Source organism: Zootermopsis nevadensis, unplaced genomic scaffold (assembly GCF_977971745.1).
Source record: "Zootermopsis nevadensis isolate Lab colony 2312 unplaced genomic scaffold, Znev_1.0 Znev_ptg000003l, whole genome shotgun sequence".
Lineage (NCBI taxonomy): Eukaryota > Metazoa > Arthropoda > Insecta > Blattodea > Termopsidae > Zootermopsis > Zootermopsis nevadensis.
The window spans coordinates 5,436,092-5,458,545 of record NW_028259135.1 but is presented as its reverse complement, the minus strand read 5'-3'; the positions used below and the strand labels follow the sequence as shown (position 1 = coordinate 5,458,545).

Here is a 22,454-nt window from a genome sequence, read left to right as displayed (position 1 = left end):
AAACGAAGGCTGCTTCAAAGCAAGATACTAAGACAATAGATTCTTACAGAAACCTACTACAGTCATTTCTTTGTTAATGAGCATTTTAAAAATGCATTTTGGCTATAACACGATTGATTTATAAGAGAGTGCTATTTCCATAATGTGGGTGCATGTTGGATGTCACAAGTGAAATAAAGGAAACAAAGAAGTTCTGAGAAGTAAATCATAAACACAGGTAGGTGCAGTCATTTTGACTGGCTACAAATAAAGCAATGGACACCTACCAGACTACATGGCACAACAACCCAGAAGACGGCAATCTTCAGGCTCACCGCTGCAGAAACCTCAAATCTTACAACAGCGAATTCTTTTGACTATCAGCTATACTGTCAGAGGACTGTTTAAATTTCATTTTTCATAAGTTTCATAATCATTAATCTCATTACTCATTAACATTACTGTGATATTTATTTGCCATTTTATGCAGAAATTATTTGATTTCAAAGTTTCTGGGACTAATCTTCACTTTGCAAGAAGCCCTGAATTCCAGTTTACTGTGTGATTTTTAAATCCTTCAAGTGGCACACCTGACTTGACACCCCACAACCGAACTGCTGCCTCTCATTCATAAGTGAAGTACATGCTTCACGTAACACCAGAAATGTTTGCCATTTGGTCACAAACAGGTTAACACAACTCTGAGAAAAAATATCTTTATTCTTTCTTCTCTCTAGAATGCTCATTTCACCTACTTCAAACCTTCTTGCACCTTTTGTTCTGCTTCTCATTAAATATTAAGTTTCTCACAAACAGTAAATGATTGTTTCATTTATTTTTAATGGCTGTACATGCAGGAAGTGGGACTGGGATGGAGTGAGGTTAGTGTGATGCTTTGCAGTCTTCTTAGTATAAACATCCAAGGTGAAGCTCTCTGTATTGCCTAATGGCAGCTTGCATGCAGTGTTGTCAAGTCTACAGATCTGTGTAGTATATTACCTTGCACAGTACATGAATTCTTCTATATGACATACATCAGGTTTTTAAGCAAAACGTGATATCTGGATAAACATGGCGTAAGTTTCATTGAAATAATAAATATTATATTTCCATTTCATTTTAACTGCTTTTTTTAGAACAAGAAATTATGAAAAAAGATAAAGATTTCTGTCTTCTGGGTTGCTGCGCTGTGTAGTCTGGTCAATGTTTACTAACGTTTCAGAGGTCATATAGCCTCCGTCATCAGGGCGATGAAGAGGCCCTGATGACAGAGGCAGTATGACCTCTGAAACGCTGGTAAACATCAACCAGACTACACGGCGCAACAACCCAGAAGACAGAAGTCTTCATATTCATCGCCCTGATGACGGCGGCAGTATGACCTTTGAAACGTTGGTAAACATCTACCAGACTACACAGCGCAACAACCCAGAAGATAGGAATCTTCATATTCATTGCCCTGATGACGGAGGCAGTATGAACTTTGAAACGTTGGTAAACATCTACCAGACTACACGGCGCAACAACCCAGAAGTCTTCATACTCACCGCTGTGAAAAACCTCAAATCTTACATGAAAAAAGATTCTTCACACACATACTGGATCATCAAGTAATTGCAACACACCTTCTGCAATGCCCCACGGATACTTTCTACCACGAATCTTCTTGCTGTCAACCTCTATAACTGTATTGGAGCCAACTACAGCAAATGGCACACGATCTTGTAATATTTTGTGTAGCTTTGCTTGTTCATCATCCTCCGTGTCAGGAAACTCGTAAATTTTAATCTTGTGCTGAGAGATTTCATTCAGAATCTGTGAATTGAAGACATCAAATTTCAGCAAAGGGCAAGTAAAGGAAACATGCTCATATTATTATTTTCATACAGGAAGGAAAAACGTTCACAAAATTGACTCTCAAAAGTGGACATTTTCCTGTGTTTACTACTTTTTTGATGGAGATCAACTATGTAAGTTCTTTTGACACCTCTGTATTTGGGAACAGAAGAAATCTGCCATTTTCTCATTGACACCTCTCCAACAGCAGCATTTTTTTTTTTTGCTCTTGTATAAATTTCTGAATATCACTGCTACTATGAAACAGAATAAATCAATAATGCTTCCATGGGGGGTTTCTGCAAAAGGAGCTACTTTATTATTTATCATTCTTCCTACAACCCACCATCTGGTAAAAACAAGATGTGGGTAAGTATTTTAGATATCCCTGTGCCAAAGCGGAGGTGATTTAATGCTGCCCCATTTTGATCTGGGGGGGGGGGGGGAGGAGAGGAGAGAGAGAAACAAAAAACAAACAAACGGGGGGGGGGGGTAAATTACGGCTTTATGGACTCATCACATAATGCTGAAGAAAATACAATTTATTCAGTGTTCTACAGAGTGCAGTTCTTGAAAAAGATATCAAGTAATCACTGCTGCAGCACTGTGGCCAACACACAAAAGCAAATGTTATGATTTGATGCACACAATGTGACGGTACGCTAGGACAAGTCATTACCTGTTTCTTGAAGTGACTGCATTCATCTGGTGTCATGGTGTCAGCCTTGGCAATGATAGGAATGACATTAACTTTATCATGCAGCCTCTGCATAAATTCCACATCAAGGGGCGTGAGGCCGTGACCTGACGAAGCTATGAAGTACAGACAACAATGAACTCTGCTGTCAGCCAGCGTGCGACGGTTGACACGTGACTCCGCATTCAGGTACTCCTCATATTTTGACTCAATATAGTCTATTACAGGCAGCCAACTGAAACACATTCATGAACAAACATCATTCTAACTACAGCCATCACTGAAATTCCCACTGCTCCACAGTAATTGAAACAGTTTCCTAATATCCTGCGTATGGCTCGTTCTTCTCTTCTCATCTAGTAACACATTCCCCACCACCACCTAACGTACATGTGCACCAACAGTGTCAGCACTTTCTGGCACCGCAGTTTAGTTTCATCTTGCTGCAATGTTCCTCAGATTGAGGTTTGGTTTATATGAGTACGGATTTGATTTATACTTCAGACCTTTTTTAGTGCTAGAAATCTACAGGAAAGAGCTGAAACCAACAATCCGTTTGTGACCAAAATGACTATGTGACCCTGTGACCCAGAAATCCTTGGCTATGCCTGGAACCAAGTTTTAGACCTGTGGTTCCCAAACTTTTTCATCCTGCCAACCCCTTTCATAAAAATTGTAAATCTTGCGAACCACAACCGCTGTTTTGAGTTTTCTTTTTGTTTGGCTTGTGTATAAAAACAGTTATCTAGCAAATGTGAAAAGTGCCCAGTCTTACTATAAACCATAATTATAAGACAAAAATATCAGTTGCAAATACCTAAGGAATTACCACTAACCAAACTAAAGCATCCCCTAGAAATAAGAATTGCATGAACAATAAAAGTTAGGATAAACTACAAGGGAAGTCCATAAAAACATTCAACAGTCAGTAGGAATGAGTTCAATATTATTATTCCACTTAAAACTCACTACAGTTAAAAACACTGAAAATTATTTTCTTATAAAGGGATACTTCAGTTATGAACCAGATGGATGAGAATAATTGATTTCCCCTTAACAGGACAGTTCATTGCAGCTTGTGGTTCCTAGAGTGCAGATTAATATCACATGGCCCGAGAGCAGTAACCTTTCCTTATGCTCAGCCGAATGTTAATCAGTGACAGACTTTTGATTCTTAGTTTTAGTTCGTAAATCATTGGAGATTTCTGTTTCTTTGTAACTTCAGTATTCAACCCCTATGATGAGAAGATACTGGACTCATTGAAAGGATTTTGAATAAATATATTAATGTCCACCAATACAGGAAATTATTCCCTGAATATATTGTGAAGCCTCTTAGATGTATAATTATATTTATTTCAGTAGCCTGTTCATTTTTAACTGATTTTGTTTAAGGAATTTGTGAAGAATGTTAAAGTATTCAGTATGATTACTGTCACATAACTTTTTATGTGTACCCCAACAAATCGGGACCGTGGTCTTCTGACTGGGGGCTATTGGTCAATATTTTGGGGCTGTCTGACATCAAGTGTGGGTGGCAAACATGAATTTGTCTTCACACCAGGTACAGAGGGGTTGGGAGATTTTCAGTTTGGGTTGAAACCTCAGGCTGATTGAATGTATATGTTGTTGGAGGTGGTTCTAACGTGTCGCTGATTACATCGCAGCTCCCAGTCAGAGTGGCAGAGCCAGACCACTGATTACATGGCCATCAAAAGAGTCTATGGTCTATGCCAGTGGTATTCAACCTGAGGGTATGTGAAATTTAAAAAAAAATTATGATAAACACTGAATAATTAGTAATGTAATTCATTTAATTTATTTTAGATGTAGATTATATACTATGTATAACCTGAATTATACACAAACAACTTTAGGGGTATAAAGGTTGAATACCACTGGTCTACGCCACCTGGGACCAACTAAGGCACTACATGAGTGTATATGAATTATGTCCTCACTCTGCACCTAGATCTGCATGTAGGGGCAGTAAGGAGAGTCCACTAACCTTCATTTCTGAGTCAGAGACACATAAGCAGAGAGAAGACAAATAAGTTGGAAGTTTAGTTGAAAGCTTAGGGTAGGACCATGGAAATAGGAAAGATTCCTGGCGGTGAGATGGGAGTTTCATAAACCTGATGCCTTAAACTAAGAAATTCATAAGTTGAATTGGAACAAAAAACAACTGTTATGAAAACAAACAGACTGGGAGATCCAGATGAGTATGGCGTGGTAATTATGTTGATGATGTGGTAGGTGGTCAATATACAAAGGGGGCCAGTTGAGAAGAAGGAGAAAGATGACAACAGAGATGACAGGGTGAGACACAAAAGTGGAAGAAGTTTGGGTGATGAGAAGGAAAACTTGAGAGCCCCATCTGCGTCCACCAATCAGGGCATGGACTGACCTACCTTGACAGGTACATGGGATCACAATGCATGGGTGACAAATGTTAACAAGGCTGGCTTCATTATCACCAAGTCTGAATGTGAATTACTACTTTTCTGTACAAATCACAATATTAACCAATTGCTATTGTCGACAGCATCGCCAAAGCCAGGCGTGTCCACTACGGTCAGAGTTAGATTCACGCCATTCTCCTTGAGCAGCACCTTCGTAGTCTCAACTTGAACAGTTTTCTTTATCCGATGTGATGGACCGGGATATTCAGTCGAGTAGATGTCAGCCAGGAACATGGAGTTCATGAGTGTTGACTTCCCAAGACCAGATTTTCCTGTAGGATAAAGTGTAAACTTTATTTTGCCCTTGAGCACAGCAATGAAAATCAAGTGTGTGTGTGTGTGTGTGTGTGTGTGTGTGTGTGTACACACACACACACACACACACACACACACACACACACACACACACACACACACACACACACACACACACACACACACACACACACACACACACACACACACACACACACACACACACACACACACACACACACACACACACACACACACACACACACACACACACACACACACACACACACACACACACACACACACACACACACACACACACACACACACACACACACACACACACACACACACACACACACACACACACACACACACACACACACACACACACACACACACACACACACACACACACACACACACACACACACACACACACACACACACACACACACACACACACACACACACACACACACACACACACACACACACACACACACACACACACACACACACACACACACACACACACACACACACACACACACACACACACACACACACACACACACACACACACACACACACACACACACACACACACACACACACACACACACACACACACACACACACACACACACACACACACACACACACACACACACACACACACACACACACACACACACACACACACACACACACACACACACACACACACACACACACACACACACACACGATGATTCAATAGGTTAGGGCCAAACTGAAGGAGCATATAGAGAGAACTACTTTTTCTTCTTCTATGGCTCTCCGGTCCGTATTCGGTCCATGGCCTCCTCAATTCGGTCCTCTGTTAGGTCCGTCTGTCTGAGGCTTTGATTGAGGTTTTGAAACATATTCCTTTTTACAGTGCAAAGTTGTTAGCCTTGCGACTAACCCCCAACCTGAAGGACCAGGGTACCTGTCTTAGTCTGACCTCTCCCCCTCGACCAATCTGGCTATGGAGGCCATACCAGTAGCTATGCCACTGCCAGCTTAGCTCTTGGGATCACTGAGGTACTCTAGCCCCACCACCATGACAAAGTGCAGGTACCATTAAGTGGGGCAGAGAGAACTACTTTTGAATAGGAAACCATGTCCTCCAAAGTTATCCTGAGTCAGTCAAGGCCATTGAAGGCAGGGGTGTCTGATAACATACCGCTGAAATAATCGTACTTTGCTATTCTCCTACTAGCTTAATTTGTTATTAATGTACAAGGATTACATTAGCAATCTTACAAACCAAATTATTTCAGCAGTATGTTATCAGACTTCCCTACCTTCAATAGCCTTGACTGACTCAGGATAACTTTGGAGGACATGGATTCCTATTCGAAAGTAGTTCTCTCTCAGTCCCTCTATACGCTCCTTCAGTTTGGCCCCAACCTTTTGAATCACTCTGTATATATTGTAACGTCAACACTGAAGTAAAAAGTACATTGCTATGGGCAACTTTAACTCTTAGAACCAACAAAACTCTATGAAATACATGATTTTGAACATTCTGAGCTTATCATGCCCAGCCCATCTCATTCTTCTCGACTTAATCACCCTGACAATACTGGGGGAGTACAGATTCTTAAGCTCATCATTATGCAGTTTTCTCCACGCCCCATCGTCTTCTCTCTTAGGCCCAAATATCCTCCTCAACACCCTAATCTCAAACACCTGCAATCTGTGTTCCTCCCTCTGAGTGAGAGACCATGTTTTGCACCCATACAAAACAACAGGCAAGATTATTGTTTTGTACACTTTAATTTCCAGGTTCTTAGAAATCAGACGGGAAGACAAAATAGTTTGAACTGAGAAGTAGCAAGCATTTCCAGAATTTAATCTCCTCCTAACTTCCTCATGAGTGTCATTTTGATTTGTTATTGTTGTTCCCAGATATTTGAACTTTGTAACCCTTTCAAATAATTTTGCCCGCCTGTCTTCTGATGACGAGATACTAACAAGTACTTAGTTTTTTTCTGAATTTACTTCTAGCCCCACCTGTCTACTAGCCTCCAGTAAAACTTCTGCGTTCCTCTTTATTGTATTCATATCGTCCCCCAATAAATTAACATCATCAGCATATGCCAATAGCTGATGTGTCCCATTCAATTGCAAACTCTCCTGCCTATCTTGGACTTTCCTGATGGCATATTCTAGCACAAAGTTAAAGAGCAAGGGAGACAAAGCGTCTCCTTGTTTTAGACCGTTCTTGATGAAGAATCTCAGATACATATTTGCCTACTCAAATTTTGCCACAGGTTTCATTTAAGCACATTTTTATTTGACTCACTAGCTTCTTTGGTATACCAAATTCAATATGAATATTATATAACACTTCTCTCTTCACAGAGTCATAGGCTTTTTTGAAATCCATGAATAATTGATGTACAGTCCCAACGAACTCCCATTTTTTCTCTAGTATGTGACGAATGCAAAAGATCTGATCAATCGTTGATCTGTTTCGTCTGAACCCACTCTGATGATCCCCAATTATTTCATTCGCATATGGGGTTAATCTTTTCAAAAGAATGTTTGATAGAATTTTGTATGAGGTTGATAGCAGCAAAATTCCTCTGTAATTACCACACTCAGTCTTGTCCCCCTTCTTATGAATAGGATTAATTATGGATTCCTTCCATTCTTGTGGCATCTCTTCCTTATCCCAAATTAACTGAATAAGCTTGTGGATCCTCATATGCAACCCTTTGCCACCTGCTTTAATTAATTCTGCTGGAATCTGATCAATACCTAGAGATTTATAACTTTTCAACTTCCCAATGGCTAGTTCAACTTCATCTAAACTAGGTTCTGGCACCAACAGTTCAGCTGTATGTATTTTAATCTGTCTAATATCACGAGTCTCATGAACATTTACGAGGTCGCTAGAGAAATTTTTCCACCTATTCACAATTTTTATTGGATCTGCAACCAAATTGTCACTATCATCCTTTACCAAATCGGTCTGGGGTTGATATCCTTTCTTAAAGTTATTAATGCCTCTGTACAGGTCTCTGATGTTTTTTTCCTTATTATTTGTCTCAAGTTCAGCAATTTCGCCCTTCAGGTATTCCCGTCTCTTATTCCTAAAGGTTCTACTAGCCTCACGTCTCAGGTTACATAGATTATCCGCATTTGTTTTGTTTGCTTCCTTCGATCTATTAATTTGGAACATTCTTCATCAAACCACGGTTTATTTTGCTTTCACCTGTAGTATCCTAGTTTCTCTTTCACTGAAATTTTGATGCAGTTTCTGACATTTTCCCACTCCCTGTTGATGTCCACACTTTCATTATCTTCATCCGTCTCTAAAATTTGAAACCTATTCGAAATTTCAACTTGATATTGTTCCTTCGCCTCTCCCTCACTTAATTTTTTCAAATCAAATCTTTCTGTGTCATTAGCTCGTCTACTTACTGAAAGCCGCTCCCTCACTTTTGCTACCACCAGATAATGATCAGTGTCACAGTCTGCTCCTCTGAAACACCTCACATCAATTATATTTGTGTGCCTTCTATTATTTACTAACACATGATCTATTTGATTGTGTGTGCTCCCATCTGGAGAAGTCCAAGATAAGTATGTAAAGTGAAAATCTAAACAAAATGCGGTTGGGTAGTGTTGCAGCTTAAGAACGATTCTCTTGTGTTAACAAAATCTTTGAACAAAGCGCAGTACTCATATGACACTTTAAAAAATTACAGAGTGTATGTGACGCCATGCAGGTAAGTACAAGCAATTCTGATAAACATACTGCCTCCACCTTCAGGGCTGAAATGGTTATGCTAGAAAATGGAGAGGTTTATCTTGGGGCTGCTTCCTAGCAATGTTCCAAATATACGTTCCCATTCTTCTTCTAGGCAGGTCAATGTGACCATTTCCATCATTCAGCCCTTGAATCCACTTGACTCAACTTCAGATTCAATGAGCAGATTTCACATTCAAGTTCCCCATCTACCACATGGCACAGAGTCAAATTAAGAGTGGATTAGATAGGAATGCACAGCCTCTTCCATATGGAAAGAGAATGAGAGAGCGCTTTTAGTGTCAATTTGCACACGTCAAATAGAACACCATTTTCCTGAACATCCTAATTCTTTTCAGTGTTTAATTTAATTACTGCGATATACAGTAAAACCCCTCTAGTTGGACACCCTATATCCTGGACACCCCTCTATATTGGACACTTTTAATTGGAACCGGCGAATATCCTATAATTTTACATGTCCACAACACTCTATATCTTGGACACCCCTCTATCCTGGAACTTGAACACCCCTTTTGTTGCAAGTTGGACAGGTTCATGCACTTAGCTTCAATGCTTTTATGGGAAACATTTACAGTTAGTATTTTGTTATTTTAAATTTCTGACTGATGAATGCCTTCTACCTGAGGATTAGCTTATAATTGAGGGTGTGAGACTTTGAACCCATCATTGGAATGCAGTGAAAGTGTATATTTATTCTTTTGTTGAACCCTTCACTGGACTACAGTAGTATTGCTGGTACAGTTCTAACTTTGTCAGTACTGTGCTTGCAGCTGAGTTAGCTTGCAACAGTGTTAACAGAAATTGGATTTTTCTTTTTGCGATGGGGAAACGAAAATTGGTGGAATTAACTCTGGAAAAGAAGAAAGAAGTTTTGAATCTTCTGAAGATAGGAGAAAGTTGCAGGAAGCTGGCAGAGAAATACGGCATCTCAAAATCTACTGTTTCCAACATCAACAGCAACAGAGCCGCAATTACCGATGCGTGGGAAAGGAAGTGTAATGCAGACAGAAAAAGACTACGAAAAACACCTCATGATGAACTAAATGACAAAGTGTTAGAGTTATTCCGGTGTAGTCGTGCAAAGAACATTCCCATTAGTGGCACACTTTTACAGGAGAAGGCTAGAGAAATTGCAACTAGACTGCACACCGAAGATTTCTCGGCGAGCAATGGCTGGTTGGATCGTTTCCGTAAACGAAATAACATAAGTCTGCACGTCCTTTCTGGCGAATCAGCTTCTGCTGATCTTCAAGCTGCTGAAGATTGGAAACGCAAACTTCCAAGCCTTTTGTTGGGATACGCAGAAGAGGACATTTCCAACGCGGATGAAACTGGATTATTCTACCGTCAACTTCCAACGCGATCCTTAATAGAAATGAGAGACACATGTAAAGGAGGGAAGAAATGTAAGGGACGGATTACTGTTTTGCTATGTTGCAATTCGCGAGGAGCGAAATTAAAGCCATTAGTTATTGGAAATGCTGCACGTCCTAGAGCTTTCAAAACGAACAATGTGAAATTGGACGACCTTCCCGTAATTTGGTGTCACAACAAGAAGGCTTGGATGACATCTAAAAATTTTTCTGAATGGTTGAACGAGGTCAACCTTAAAATGAAGCGGGCTAATCGGAAGATATTATTGTTTGTCGACAACGCTACAAGCCACGTCAGTTCAAATCTCTCAAACGTCAGTATACAATTTCTGCCGCCAAATCTGACCAGCGAAGTGCAGCCACTAGATAAGGGCATTATTCAATCTGTGAAACTGCTCTACAGGAAGCAACTAATGCATTCACTAATCAATGCTGCAGATAAGTGCAAAGACGTGACCGAATTTTCAAGAAGCGTTACAGTCTTAGATGCCATTCGGTGGATTCATGGTGCCTGGGCAGAAGTTTCTCCTCAAACCATTGCAAAGTGTTTCCGACATGCAGGATTTATGGCAGATTCCATTGAGGATGAAGCGGAAGGGATGGAAGAAGACAGTTTTCATGAAGAAATAAACTGTCTTCCTGAGGAGTATCGCAACCAAATTCCTGATGTCCAAGCTCTTTCAACGTTCGACAACATTCTAGAGGTTCACGACGATGTTGCTGGAACAATCGATAATGTGCTAGACAAAGTGATGACTTCAAGTGACGATGTGTGTAAAGAATCTTCAGAGGAAGAAGAGTTATCTATGTACGAAGAACCACCTACACATCAGAGGGCTTTGCAATGCATGGAAGAATTAGAACGGTATGCTTTCGCTCATAATCAACCAGCAATGGTTGAAACTTTATTCGGGTTGCGGCGAAAATTAGAAAGAGGATGGCAAATTCCAAGATAAAAGCAAAAAAGCAGTGTATTGTGACGGACTTTTTTACAAGAATTAAGTGATATCATATGTTGAGCTAATGCTGTAAGTACAATTAAAAAAATACATTCTGAACATTTAAAATTTCATTGAGGCTGGGGTGTAATGTGCAACCATGAGAGTGGGGTTCAAAAGATTATTAATACTATTGTCATCAATTCTTAATTCAAGCAAGCCTACAGTAGTTAGATTATGTAAAATAGAATACATTGTCGGTAAACGTAAGGTATTGGTGCCCTTCTTTGAGCTTATCCATGTAAGTTTAATTTAGTGAAAACAAAAGTTATGAAAATTTAATTTACCCTTTTGATTTTTCTTATCAATAATTTCCTTTTTGGGAAGGGCTCCATAATACTTCACAATTACCACACTGTCATTACACCACAATATGAAAGGATATTTTCCCCTTTCCCTCTATCCTGGACACCTCTGTAAGTTGGACACATTATCGTGGAACCGCAAGTGTCCAAGTTAGAGAGGTTTTACTGTAACTATGTAATCAACTTACAGCAAAATTTATCGCACACCCATCCACAAGTACCTTAATTAATACCGATCAATCGGTTCACAAGTATGATGCAGAGGGACAGCATGAATTACGCTGTTACCAACATTCTTTCTGGAATCCAGGCTAGAATGGAACCAGCTGCAGAAAGAACAACTAGGAAATGACAGCAGCTGCTGGTGGTAATGCCATTTTGTCTACCTTTTTAACCCCGCCCCCCTACTCCAGCTGGTTCCAAAATACCAACATTAACGCTTCTCTGTCATTCCATGTCACTTAAGTGCCAAAATTTTCATGACCATCTCGCATCATAATTAAAGTTTACAAACTTGATGGGTCTTTTCAGAAAGTGACATTCAATTTTACAATCCTGTCCATTAATTGCAGATACAGCAATGGAATAACAAATGCAACAATGGCACTTATGGTCACTGTGGTTAACAATGTGAATACATCACAGAGCAGGCACAGTTTGCCATGGCTAATGGCTCGCCGCAATGTCAAGTTGGTATTACAGACTGTAGGGCATAAAGGAGCACTAATTCAGACTGGACTCTAATGACATAACCAAAATACGAAATTTCTCGAAAATTCATTCACCAGTTGTAGTTTAGATCCCATCGAATTTATCCCAAACAGATTACAGAAAATACACTTTTAAGAACAATGAAATTTTCCTGTCGGAGAGGAAACAATTTCGGAAATTAGGCACAACGGTGCCCCAAAAGGAGACAGCGGCATGTTTCTCAAAAACGGTGCGTTGTACAAAAAAAAAAAAAAAAACGTTCCTCTTGGAAAGACAGCCCAGGACAAATAACCGCCGCTTCTCCTGCTTCTAGGCAGTACGCACCTCTGAAACGTCGGTCAACTTCTGTGAGACTACACGGCGCAACATCATAGCCGACGCCCTGAAAACCTTAAATCTCACATAACGGGCATCACTAGTACCCATAAATATCTGGTGTTTGACGAAATAATGGTAAGACTGGAGACGAAAGAATTTTGCACCCTGTACCAACATGCTCCGTTACTGAATTTAGCTCCATTAGCCTAGGAGAAATGTTCAGAAGCTGCTGCTGTAGATGAAAGTTCAAAAGAGCTGGAGTAGGCAGCACACCAGACGTTGGAAGGAGTGTGGGAGGGAGGGGTCCTCCTCCTGCCCGCGCTGCGCAAGACGACCGAGATCTTGCCGTTCATATACATCACGTGACTTAAGTAAGGTGCACCCGGGTTTTACGCCGGTTGGTACACAACAGGGGTGACATCAAGATTACACGACGGCGAGAATGGTGACGACAACGGACTTCTGGAATGTCGTTGTACCGTGGAATCTCGTAGAAACTGACCTACGTTTCACAGGTGCTTACTGTCTCCATCATCAGGTCGACGGTGGTGGTGGCGACAGAAAGCTCCTCTGAAACGTCGGGCAATTCCTACCAGCGTACACTGTGCGACATCCCAGTAGGTACAAGGAAAACTACTCTAAAATTGTGTAGCCTTCCCCGTGTTCATCTATGCGACAGGCTTAGCATAAACACGTTTTAAATGGCAAAAATATTCAGTTTGATGTATTTCTCTCCTAACTGAATCACAGCTTTTCTTGAAATCTATTAACAGTTGACATAATAATGCCTGACACTTTCCATCCGACATATAATGTCCGAAGAATATCTGTTCAGTGATTCATCAAGTACGCCAAAGTCCAAACTGATTATCTCCAATAACTTTGTCTGTTTTATGATTGTGGGTAGCTGGAGAGGCAAATCCATAAAAATAATCAAGATGCTGAAATAGCCCAGAATGGTTAAGTATGGTAACATTTACATAACAATTACAGTGCTTAGAAACTTACCAACCACCATAAGCGTGAAGTCAAATCCTCTTTTGACGGCCTTCCTGTACACCTGGTTGGGGAGATCGGCGAACCCGACATAGCCGTCAAGTTCCTTCGTGCGCCTCTCAGGAACTTTGTCTCTCTCGGCTTTGTTATAGCGTTCCTTATTATCCGGCACATCAGAGCCACCTGTGTGGTTCTCGGCTACACGTTTCGCCAGGGCCTCCTTCAGACCAGCGGTGGTGGTGGTGGTGGTGGTGGCGGCAGAAGGCTGTTGGAGCGGCTGGGACGGCAGCGGTGTGCCACCACCAGCTGCTGCTGCTACTGCTGCTGCTGCTGACGTGGGTGGTGGGAGCTCATTCTTGAAAAACAGCTCACGCTTACTTTGCAGCTGAAATAGAAGAAATCGATTCCTTCTTACAGCTGTGAGTGTCATCTTACAAATACAATGAGTAACAGAACTTTATTACAGTAACTAAAAGAGATCTCAGAAATAGTACAGACGTGTAAAATGAGAAAGACATCGTCCCTTGGTTGGTCACACCGTTCCTGCGTACGAGACGCCATAACTTTTTCAGACTCGGGGTACGGCAACTGGTCTGAAGGAATTCGCCAAACAGGACGGAAAGGGGTAGAGATTGAGTGTGGCCAATAGACTGACTCCTAACGTCAGACAGGAGATGGCCGCGTCAACAGATAAACCTTTCCCCAGCGCCACTTGTGGGCACAGCATAATTCCCATGCGACTGAGGGCCATCACGTAAGCTGGAGCATACATTCGTGGGCCGGGATCACTGGCAAACGCGCGTGTGGCTGCGAAATACGCAAGACCCCGGGCGCCTCGATGCTGCTTTCCTCGTGTTCCTACAGGAAGTTCCACCGGTGCTGCCCGAGGATGTGCCACTGGCGGTTCGAATTGACGCGCGGTTTCATCATAACGGGGCGCCGGCACACCCAACTCAGTGACACGTGGCTAGGGCTTGGCGGACCTGTCACATGGCCTGCGAGATAGCCGGACCCCGATCCCTCCAGATCTCATCCTTTGAGGAAACTGAACGGAAATGTTTACAGGAATCCGACGACTGACACGGAAAACTTGACAGCAAGGTTTCATGCTGCAGTGCCCCTATGTGTCATCGCTGATTTCTTTGCAACCTGTCATCCGCCTGCCCACTTTTGACGATTCCTTCTCGTCATGATTATCTCAGGATGAATTCCACCTAGAAAATTCTTCCTTTCACATTTTCGTTATCTCATGAGGTCTTCTACCCTTTTCCGTTGTGCGCAAGGAAGAGGTAAATTTTTTTCTTAAATAGGCTTTCCACACATATATCCTGTTACCACTAAACAAATAATAAATAAAAAATATTCCGTACTGCATGACAGAGTGCCAATACTACCCAAGACGAACACTGATCTCACTGCTTAACATGTTTTTCTGCCTTGAAAGGGTGCTGACTGGCTCAGCGACCCCTGCGCTGACGACTCTGTGCGCATGTGCGTGCATGTATACATGTACGAAATTTATGTGTGTGTGTGGGCGCACGGAGCGCACTGTCAAGCAGGCACAATGACACACTGCCCTCCTGAACTTGTAACACACGCTTCAGCGTCACGTGACACATCACACAAACAATGCACTAATAATATGGGCACGGCCCTTAGCAACCAAACGTTTCTGTTAATTACTGTTAACCAATTTCATTTCAAAGGTGTTATGGACAGCAAATAACCGAAGGAACATGCTGATGTAAGTAACGTAAGAGCTCGCGCCCACAGATGTCAGTCTTACTTCAACCTTCACAGATACTGAACGTGTTTTCATGAACGGGCGCGTTAACAGTTTGTGTATGCATCTCAGTACAGCGAAAATCGTCGTGGTACGTCCGCTGGCCCTCCGAAGTGTTACTAGAAGAAGGTTGTATTCATTTACCCCTAGGAAAATTAACTGCAGGCATATCTAACAGAGGGCAAGTCACATGCAACATACGTTTGCCCAGTAACTACACAGGCATGATGAATCGGCAGGTGATCCAACCGGAGCGAAATAAAACAAACAAACAAACAAAGCGACCAAGAAATCAGCATGACACAGACCGGGTACGACATCCCACGCCTGAGGCAGTGAATGAGTCACGTGACGCCGGGCAGCTGTGCGGCAGACACTACTTCACTGCAGGAAGCAGCCATCAGGGGGGAGTCAACGCTCTTGCAACAGACAAGCACAACTCTGGTTCACCCTCCCGTCGCAAACATCGCAGATCTTTGGAAACGTGGAATGAGGAACTACTCTTTCCAAGGGGCAAAGCGGCTGGGGCGGGAAGCTGGCTGGCCGGCCTGCCTACCTGATAACTCCACGAAGGCAAGAAACGAAATTCCCGGCTTTATGCAGGCCGAATGCATCTTTGTACGAAACGGTAAATCTGACGACAAATAATCCGCAGCGCGAGACAGCGAGACGCTGCTGTGTTTGGTGGAAACCGTCAACATGTAATATAATTCCTGGCCACTGCTCAAAAGATCTCATCGGTTCCGGGCCTGATTCTGATGATGGCAACCGGAAGTTATTTCTCCGGCAATCTTTTCTTCGCAGTTGCGTTCATCGTATGCTTCCTGACACAGTCGTGCTCCGGGAGGGGAAGAAAAAAAATTGATATTCTCAGGGATTTTCGTAGCTGCCCCCGCCCAGAAATAGTTCGAGATCTTGCCTTACAAAACGCTAAAATATAAAATAGCCTAAGATATTTAGAGCGACGATAAATAATTCATTCAAAATTACTGGCATTTGTTCATCAAAACTTGTATAAATGGGAAACGGGGCAGACAGTAAATTGATCGGGTTTCATTCGGGCCGGAATAAAGGACAGTCGAGCGTGAGTGGGGTACGGATAACATTTGGATACAAACTTCGGGCTCGGGACAAATTGTCCTCGGGTCGGGCCATGTAACATTATCCGATTTCGACCCGTGCAGACATCCGTAACACATCAACACTTGAATAAAAATTTATTTGGATATTATCCATCGTCTAGTAAATATAAAACGTAAAACGACGTTTCGGAGATGGGACTCTATCTCCGTCTTCAGGTTCCTACACAGTTGGGCCCACTAAATAGAGCTAGGTCCGGAGATAGGAATTAGCTCTATCTAGTGGGCCCAACTGTGTAGGAACCTGAAGACGGAGATAGAGTCCCATCTCCGAAACGTCGTTTTACGTTTTATATTTACTAGACGATGGATAATATCCAAGAAAATTTTTATTCAATTGACTCTTCACCATCGTCAAGAAGTTTTAGATTTGATATACATCAACACTTCTTGGGATTTGGAACTTGGAGCACGCGCCAAGGGATCCCGCAAACAGACTACCCAATCCGAGGCTAAACGCAGAAGAAACATTTTATCAGAGCTGGGCGTAGCAAACCGTGATTTCTAGCACCAAAGGCAGCATTCAGGCTAAACCGTAGGCTCAAGAGTGCCAAGTTAACAGCGCAGAAACAGCGTACTAGTACAGACAGACAGACAGCTTGTAGCTCTGTGTGTGTGTGTGTGTGTGTGTGTGTGTGTCCGGAGGGGAAAGGGGGTGGCTCGTCGCACACAAAAGAAAGACGCACATGGTAAATTGCTAGAACGATTAGATTTGGCATGTTCGTCCACTCTTGCGCGATTGTACTGCACCGACATGAATCCTCACATACCGAAGTTCACCGATGGAAAATACGAGGCACGGCCCCGACTCCGAAACGAACCTCAAGGCAAGGGTCCATGACGACCGCGGGGGGTTATTTCGGATGAAGGGAGAACGACCCCCTGCCCGGTATTGGACGGAGTCAGGATGGGCTCTGACCGGTCACACGCTTCGCAAACAGCAGTCTTCAATCGGCGGCGGCCTACAGCAGTAAGTAAATGCCTGACAAACTTTGGCCGATACAAAACCCAGGGCCAGGTCGCGGATAAAGCACACAATCAGCGGAATTCTACTATGAGTCACTTTTTCCGCGCACTTTAAAGGTAAATACTCCATTCAAGTCCATGTCAAGTCTGTCCATGCCGTTCGCGAAACATTTTAACACGAGACAACGCGAAGTCTATTAGGCGTACGAGGCGTGAACAGACCGTGGATGCCACACACGTGGAGAACGAAATGAAAGTCAGCAAGAGCGAATAATCGGGGCTCCATCAAATACCTAGGAGCAATTTCAAAGCATTTGTTTCTGAGGTCCATTCCTCTACGTTCCGGTTATTTATCTGTGTGGGATGCAAATTAAAATGAGCCACGGCGTCTTCCCAAACAAGAAGCCCTGAAACATACGCGCCAGTAAGGCAGCGTCATATACACACATCGAGACGGGGGCAAGTCTGACAGCTCACGAGTCGCCATAACCTAAACACGATAAGGTAAACGTGTGAGAGACAGACTCCAGTCTCAAATTCAAGGATATTTCTGGAACACGCGTCGTCCTGTTTACCTTACCTCCCAAGGGACGCACAAGACCATGTAAGGCTTCAAAAGCAGCAGCTGACACAGATCGGCCATCTTTCCACGACCCCCCCCCCCCCAAAGCAGGTAACCTCAGAGGCGCGCGCCCTCTGCAGACACGTCCCAGTACAATGCCACCGATCGATTCCTTCAAAGTTCCTGCCTATTCACCTCGTTCAAATACGCCCATCGCGACGGTCGCTGTTTCACGATTTAAAATATTCCGGAAATCGAACTCGGCGTAATAAAGAGATAACAAATGAAAATACACTAAGCATGTCAACACTTTTCGTGTGCTCGCATAACATAAAGCAACATTCTATCCTATAACAATCTACAAGTGGTAACTCGCAATGTTTCGTCTTGTTACTGGTTTAAGATTGCCTAAACAGGATACTGAGATCATCGCCCTGATGATGGAGGTAGCAAGTACCTCTGAAACTTAGGTAAACATCTACCAGATTGCACGGCTCTACAGCCCAGAACACAGCCATCTACGTGTTGACCGACGTCAGAACATCAAAACGTAGAAAGATACCGAGCAAAAATGATTTATACTGTTGGAAACAAAAGTTGCCTCGGCAACAGCAGGAGACATGACGGTGAACAATCTTCGACCAAGTTTTGTGACTTTGTGAACACTGCAACTTGTTTTTTTTTACATAAATTGTGTTATCATCACATTTTAAGGTCCACGACAAACACATGGTAAGCTCCTAATTATTACGAGACGTGTTTTATTTTGCTGTGTTGCACTATATTATAGTAGTTTTGGTTGTAAGGATTATGTCAGGGTTGTCTAAAACATAAATAACAAACCGTTTATGACTAACTAAAACATGACGTAAAAGAAATTTTACATGATTTTATTTCATCCAAAACGGAACGTTTTCTAAAACGACTTGTTTGAACGTCAAGGAAGGAGAAAAGTAGGAAAATGACGAAAGCATTTCGATAGTCGACCTTCAGCTCTCGAATCGAGTGACACCGCGACCACGACCACCAACAACAGCAGGAAACAACAGCCTCGGCGGTCATTTTGAGTATCAACAAACAACCAAACACCCGAATTGCAGTTGCAACGACAACGCAGAGTTCAAAGGGCACCTTATCAACCTGACGTCATCGTTTGTTGAGGACAAGAGTTCCGGCAGACGACTCACCACCATTTTTCCTCGGGGAAGGAAATGGCTCTGTTCGAAATATTTGGCGACTGCTTGGGTGTTCAGAAACAGTCTGATGTTTTGCCTTTTCCATTCTGGACGGGGAACAAGACACGTAACTGCTAAAGTCTGCAGCACGAAACCGGAGGACGGTTATCAAATAGCTGGCCACGGCTCTGCACCAGCATTCTTTGTCTGAGACACGTGTGCATGTAGAGGGTACGAAATGCGCGCATGCGTTAGTACGAAGTCACTTTGGTTGCCGTGGTTATCGGTCATATACGCAGAATGCCCCGATTATGCCCTATACTAGCTTGTATTTACTACATACTCAATTTACATAATGAGTTTTAACATTTTACAATTTTATGTACGTAAGAACGAAATGTATGCCCACTGAGGACAACACCCTGAGGTCGAAACGCGTCTGGAAGAATAAATTGTAAATAAATGCTTCCTAGTTCAGTAATACAAGTGGTTGGCTGGTCTGTTTCTTGTGTTAGTGGACCGGAGTCTACCGTTTTATGTAAATAGTTTCAACAAGTAACTCGGCATATGACTGCTGGCATCAATTTTATCTTTCATTCATGACAGTAATTATTTCGCCACGCGAATTTTATTAATTGCTGGCGGAGACGTGATCAAAACTAGGTTGTCCTACCACACCACTACTGTTGGCAGAGCCGCCTATCGACTAAAACCTTTTATTATTACAATCTCACCCAGCAAAGGGCCATGAAAAACGCCAGACCAAGACAAAGTATCTTCAGATTGTGAAAATGACTGCAATTTGAAGTTTTGAGTAATTCGACACAAGATGAATGTGCGTGGTTTCCTCCCAGGTCAAAAGAATTCGTATGTTACGTCTGAAAAACTCTTGACACTGCTAGTTATTTTGCCTGCACAATGACACAGATATCCGATTGTTCAAAGCTCTGAAACAATATTGTAGAAACTGAGAAAAGAGCAAAATTTCAAACATAAAACCCATTCCCTTTCGTACAGAGCATACAGTGTCGATTCGTGTAAGATGATAATGTCGGATAAATAACTAAGACGCTCTTATGGAATGTCGAAGACGAGTCATGCTATGACGTAAGATATCACTGAGTTAAAGCACCGGTGTTATCAGTGTGAGATATGATAAAATTCAACAGGCATCAACTACTTGACAAAGACTGAAGGTCATATACGGAGCACGTATTGACACTGATACGCACAGGCCCGCAGACTGCGTAACACAACTGCGACGGATATGCAATCCAGAACACGATGTAGAAAGTCCGAATTATTCGGTCTATTTCGTGGCTTTTCTCCTCCGCCCGTCGGGGTTAATATCGGAATAATCGTCAGCCATTACCTGCAAGGGGTGACTAATTTGAGATCGGTTTATGACAGGCAATGACGCGCAATGTACCATACTGGGGCCGTATGTTCATCGTTTCCAAGAATAATTCTGTTTACCAGTGCTGCAACGAGTTAAGGGAAACGTGTTTAAAGGGGCAATGCACATATTATTAACCTTTACAGACGTTAAACATCCCAAAGGAAAAAGCGTTTTTGCTTCGTGCGATGAGAAGTGGCGACGTAGCGTAAAATCGTACGACGCAACTTTGAACGCTGTTGGGGAAGGCAACAGGCGAAACATTAAAAGCTGCGACAAACACGGACATTCGCCCGTAAGTGAACAAAAAATGCTAGGATGAAGTGCATGCCGCATAGCGAAACGGAAGACGGGGCGAAAGATTTGTGCTACAGACCGACTAAATTACTTTGGGCGAAACAGATCTGCAGCGAAAGCAGGAAACAGCTGAAGAAACCCCTCGACTCCCCATCTCCTACTCTTCCATCAACACTGCTGCTACGTAGTCACTCTCTTCTCCGTCTGTATAACATTACAGTCAAAATTCCTAGAAAATCTTTCTGCCTCTTTCAAGCGGGCGAGGCAGTGACGCTGTTGGATTGAACTCGGTCAGAATGCGCCATTGCCAACTTCAGACGAGCTCTGGAGGAAGTTCGGTTGCGTACATTTCGCGTTTCAATGTTTCCAGTACGGGGACAGTGGCACCTGTGAATACTGTTTTGTTATTTTGTATGTCTACTATGTATTAACATAATCTTCAGCATTCGTGCATTAATATTCTTCTAGTTATGTAGGATTTGATGTTTTCACGGCGGTGTCTGAAGACGGCTGTCCTCTGGGTCTACCAGACTATACACGGCGCAACAACCCAGAAGACAGCCATCTTCATTTTCCAGCTGCTTGTAATCACGACCTAACATTCATGCTCTTCAGTATACCATAAGCAAGACAAAATTGGATTATTTTTCACATTATTTGTAGATATTTACTTCATTAAGCTGTCAAAATGAGCAATGTAGCAACAAAGTTCAATTTTCCTCGCAGAAATGTTGGGATCGCGTGCAAAATGTGTTGAAGGTGCCGCTTCCGATCACTGACAGAAATAAAAAATATTCTTTTTATGACAAACTCAAAAGTTCAATGCAGGGAATCCCATTTTTCCTCAGACCGGCCGGCTAGAAGACTGTTCGCCCGCGCATGCCCACTGTTGCCCGTCCAACAGTCCCTCGTCACTCGATGCTGCCTGTCGTTTCTCAACAACGCTGCGTGTTCAGCATCGTCGCTTTTATTTGAGACAAGTACAGCTCACAGCGTCGTGAAATAACTGGGTTAGGATACGATGTACAGTTCTGGCCATAAATTACTCATTGCAACACATTTGTACAGCGTTCTGCATGGAATAAATGCCGTACAAAGTATCCTGACAGTACAGTACCATGCAAAGCAGCGATTTCCAACATCGTAACAAAATTACGGTCTGCAGGATCGGTGCTGGACAAAAAGAAATCTCGAATTGGTTACGAAAACAGCCAAGATAGCAGACGCTGAAGCACCACAGAAGTTGGCGCGCGGAGGATACTTGGGCCCGTGTTATTTCACGGAACAATCGATTCCGAACATTAATGCGAGATTCGTTCACTGGCCGCTTTCTTCGATCGGCTGACCGCAGAGGAAAAACCGTACGGGCGTTTTCTGCAAGACAATGCAGCAGCA

General features: G+C 42.6%; 1 protein-coding gene across 5 annotated transcripts in view; it reads right to left on the bottom strand.

Moving 5' to 3' along the window:
* The window catches only part of pnut (septin 7-like protein pnut), a 47,389-nt gene that overhangs the window by 14,617 nt on the left and 10,318 nt on the right, over positions 1-22,454 (bottom strand). For all 5 annotated transcript variants that reach the window (XM_087340668.1, XM_087340676.1, XM_087340687.1 and 2 more), the window contains 4 exons: positions 13,754-14,126; positions 5,039-5,246; positions 2,495-2,747; positions 1,605-1,794 (listed from right to left, as the gene is read on the bottom strand). In XM_087340668.1, coding sequence (XP_087196794.1) covers positions 1,605-1,794; positions 2,495-2,747; positions 5,039-5,246; positions 13,754-14,126 — 1,024 coding nt within the window. The remainder of the gene's footprint in view (positions 1-1,604; positions 1,795-2,494; positions 2,748-5,038; positions 5,247-13,753; positions 14,127-22,454) is intronic.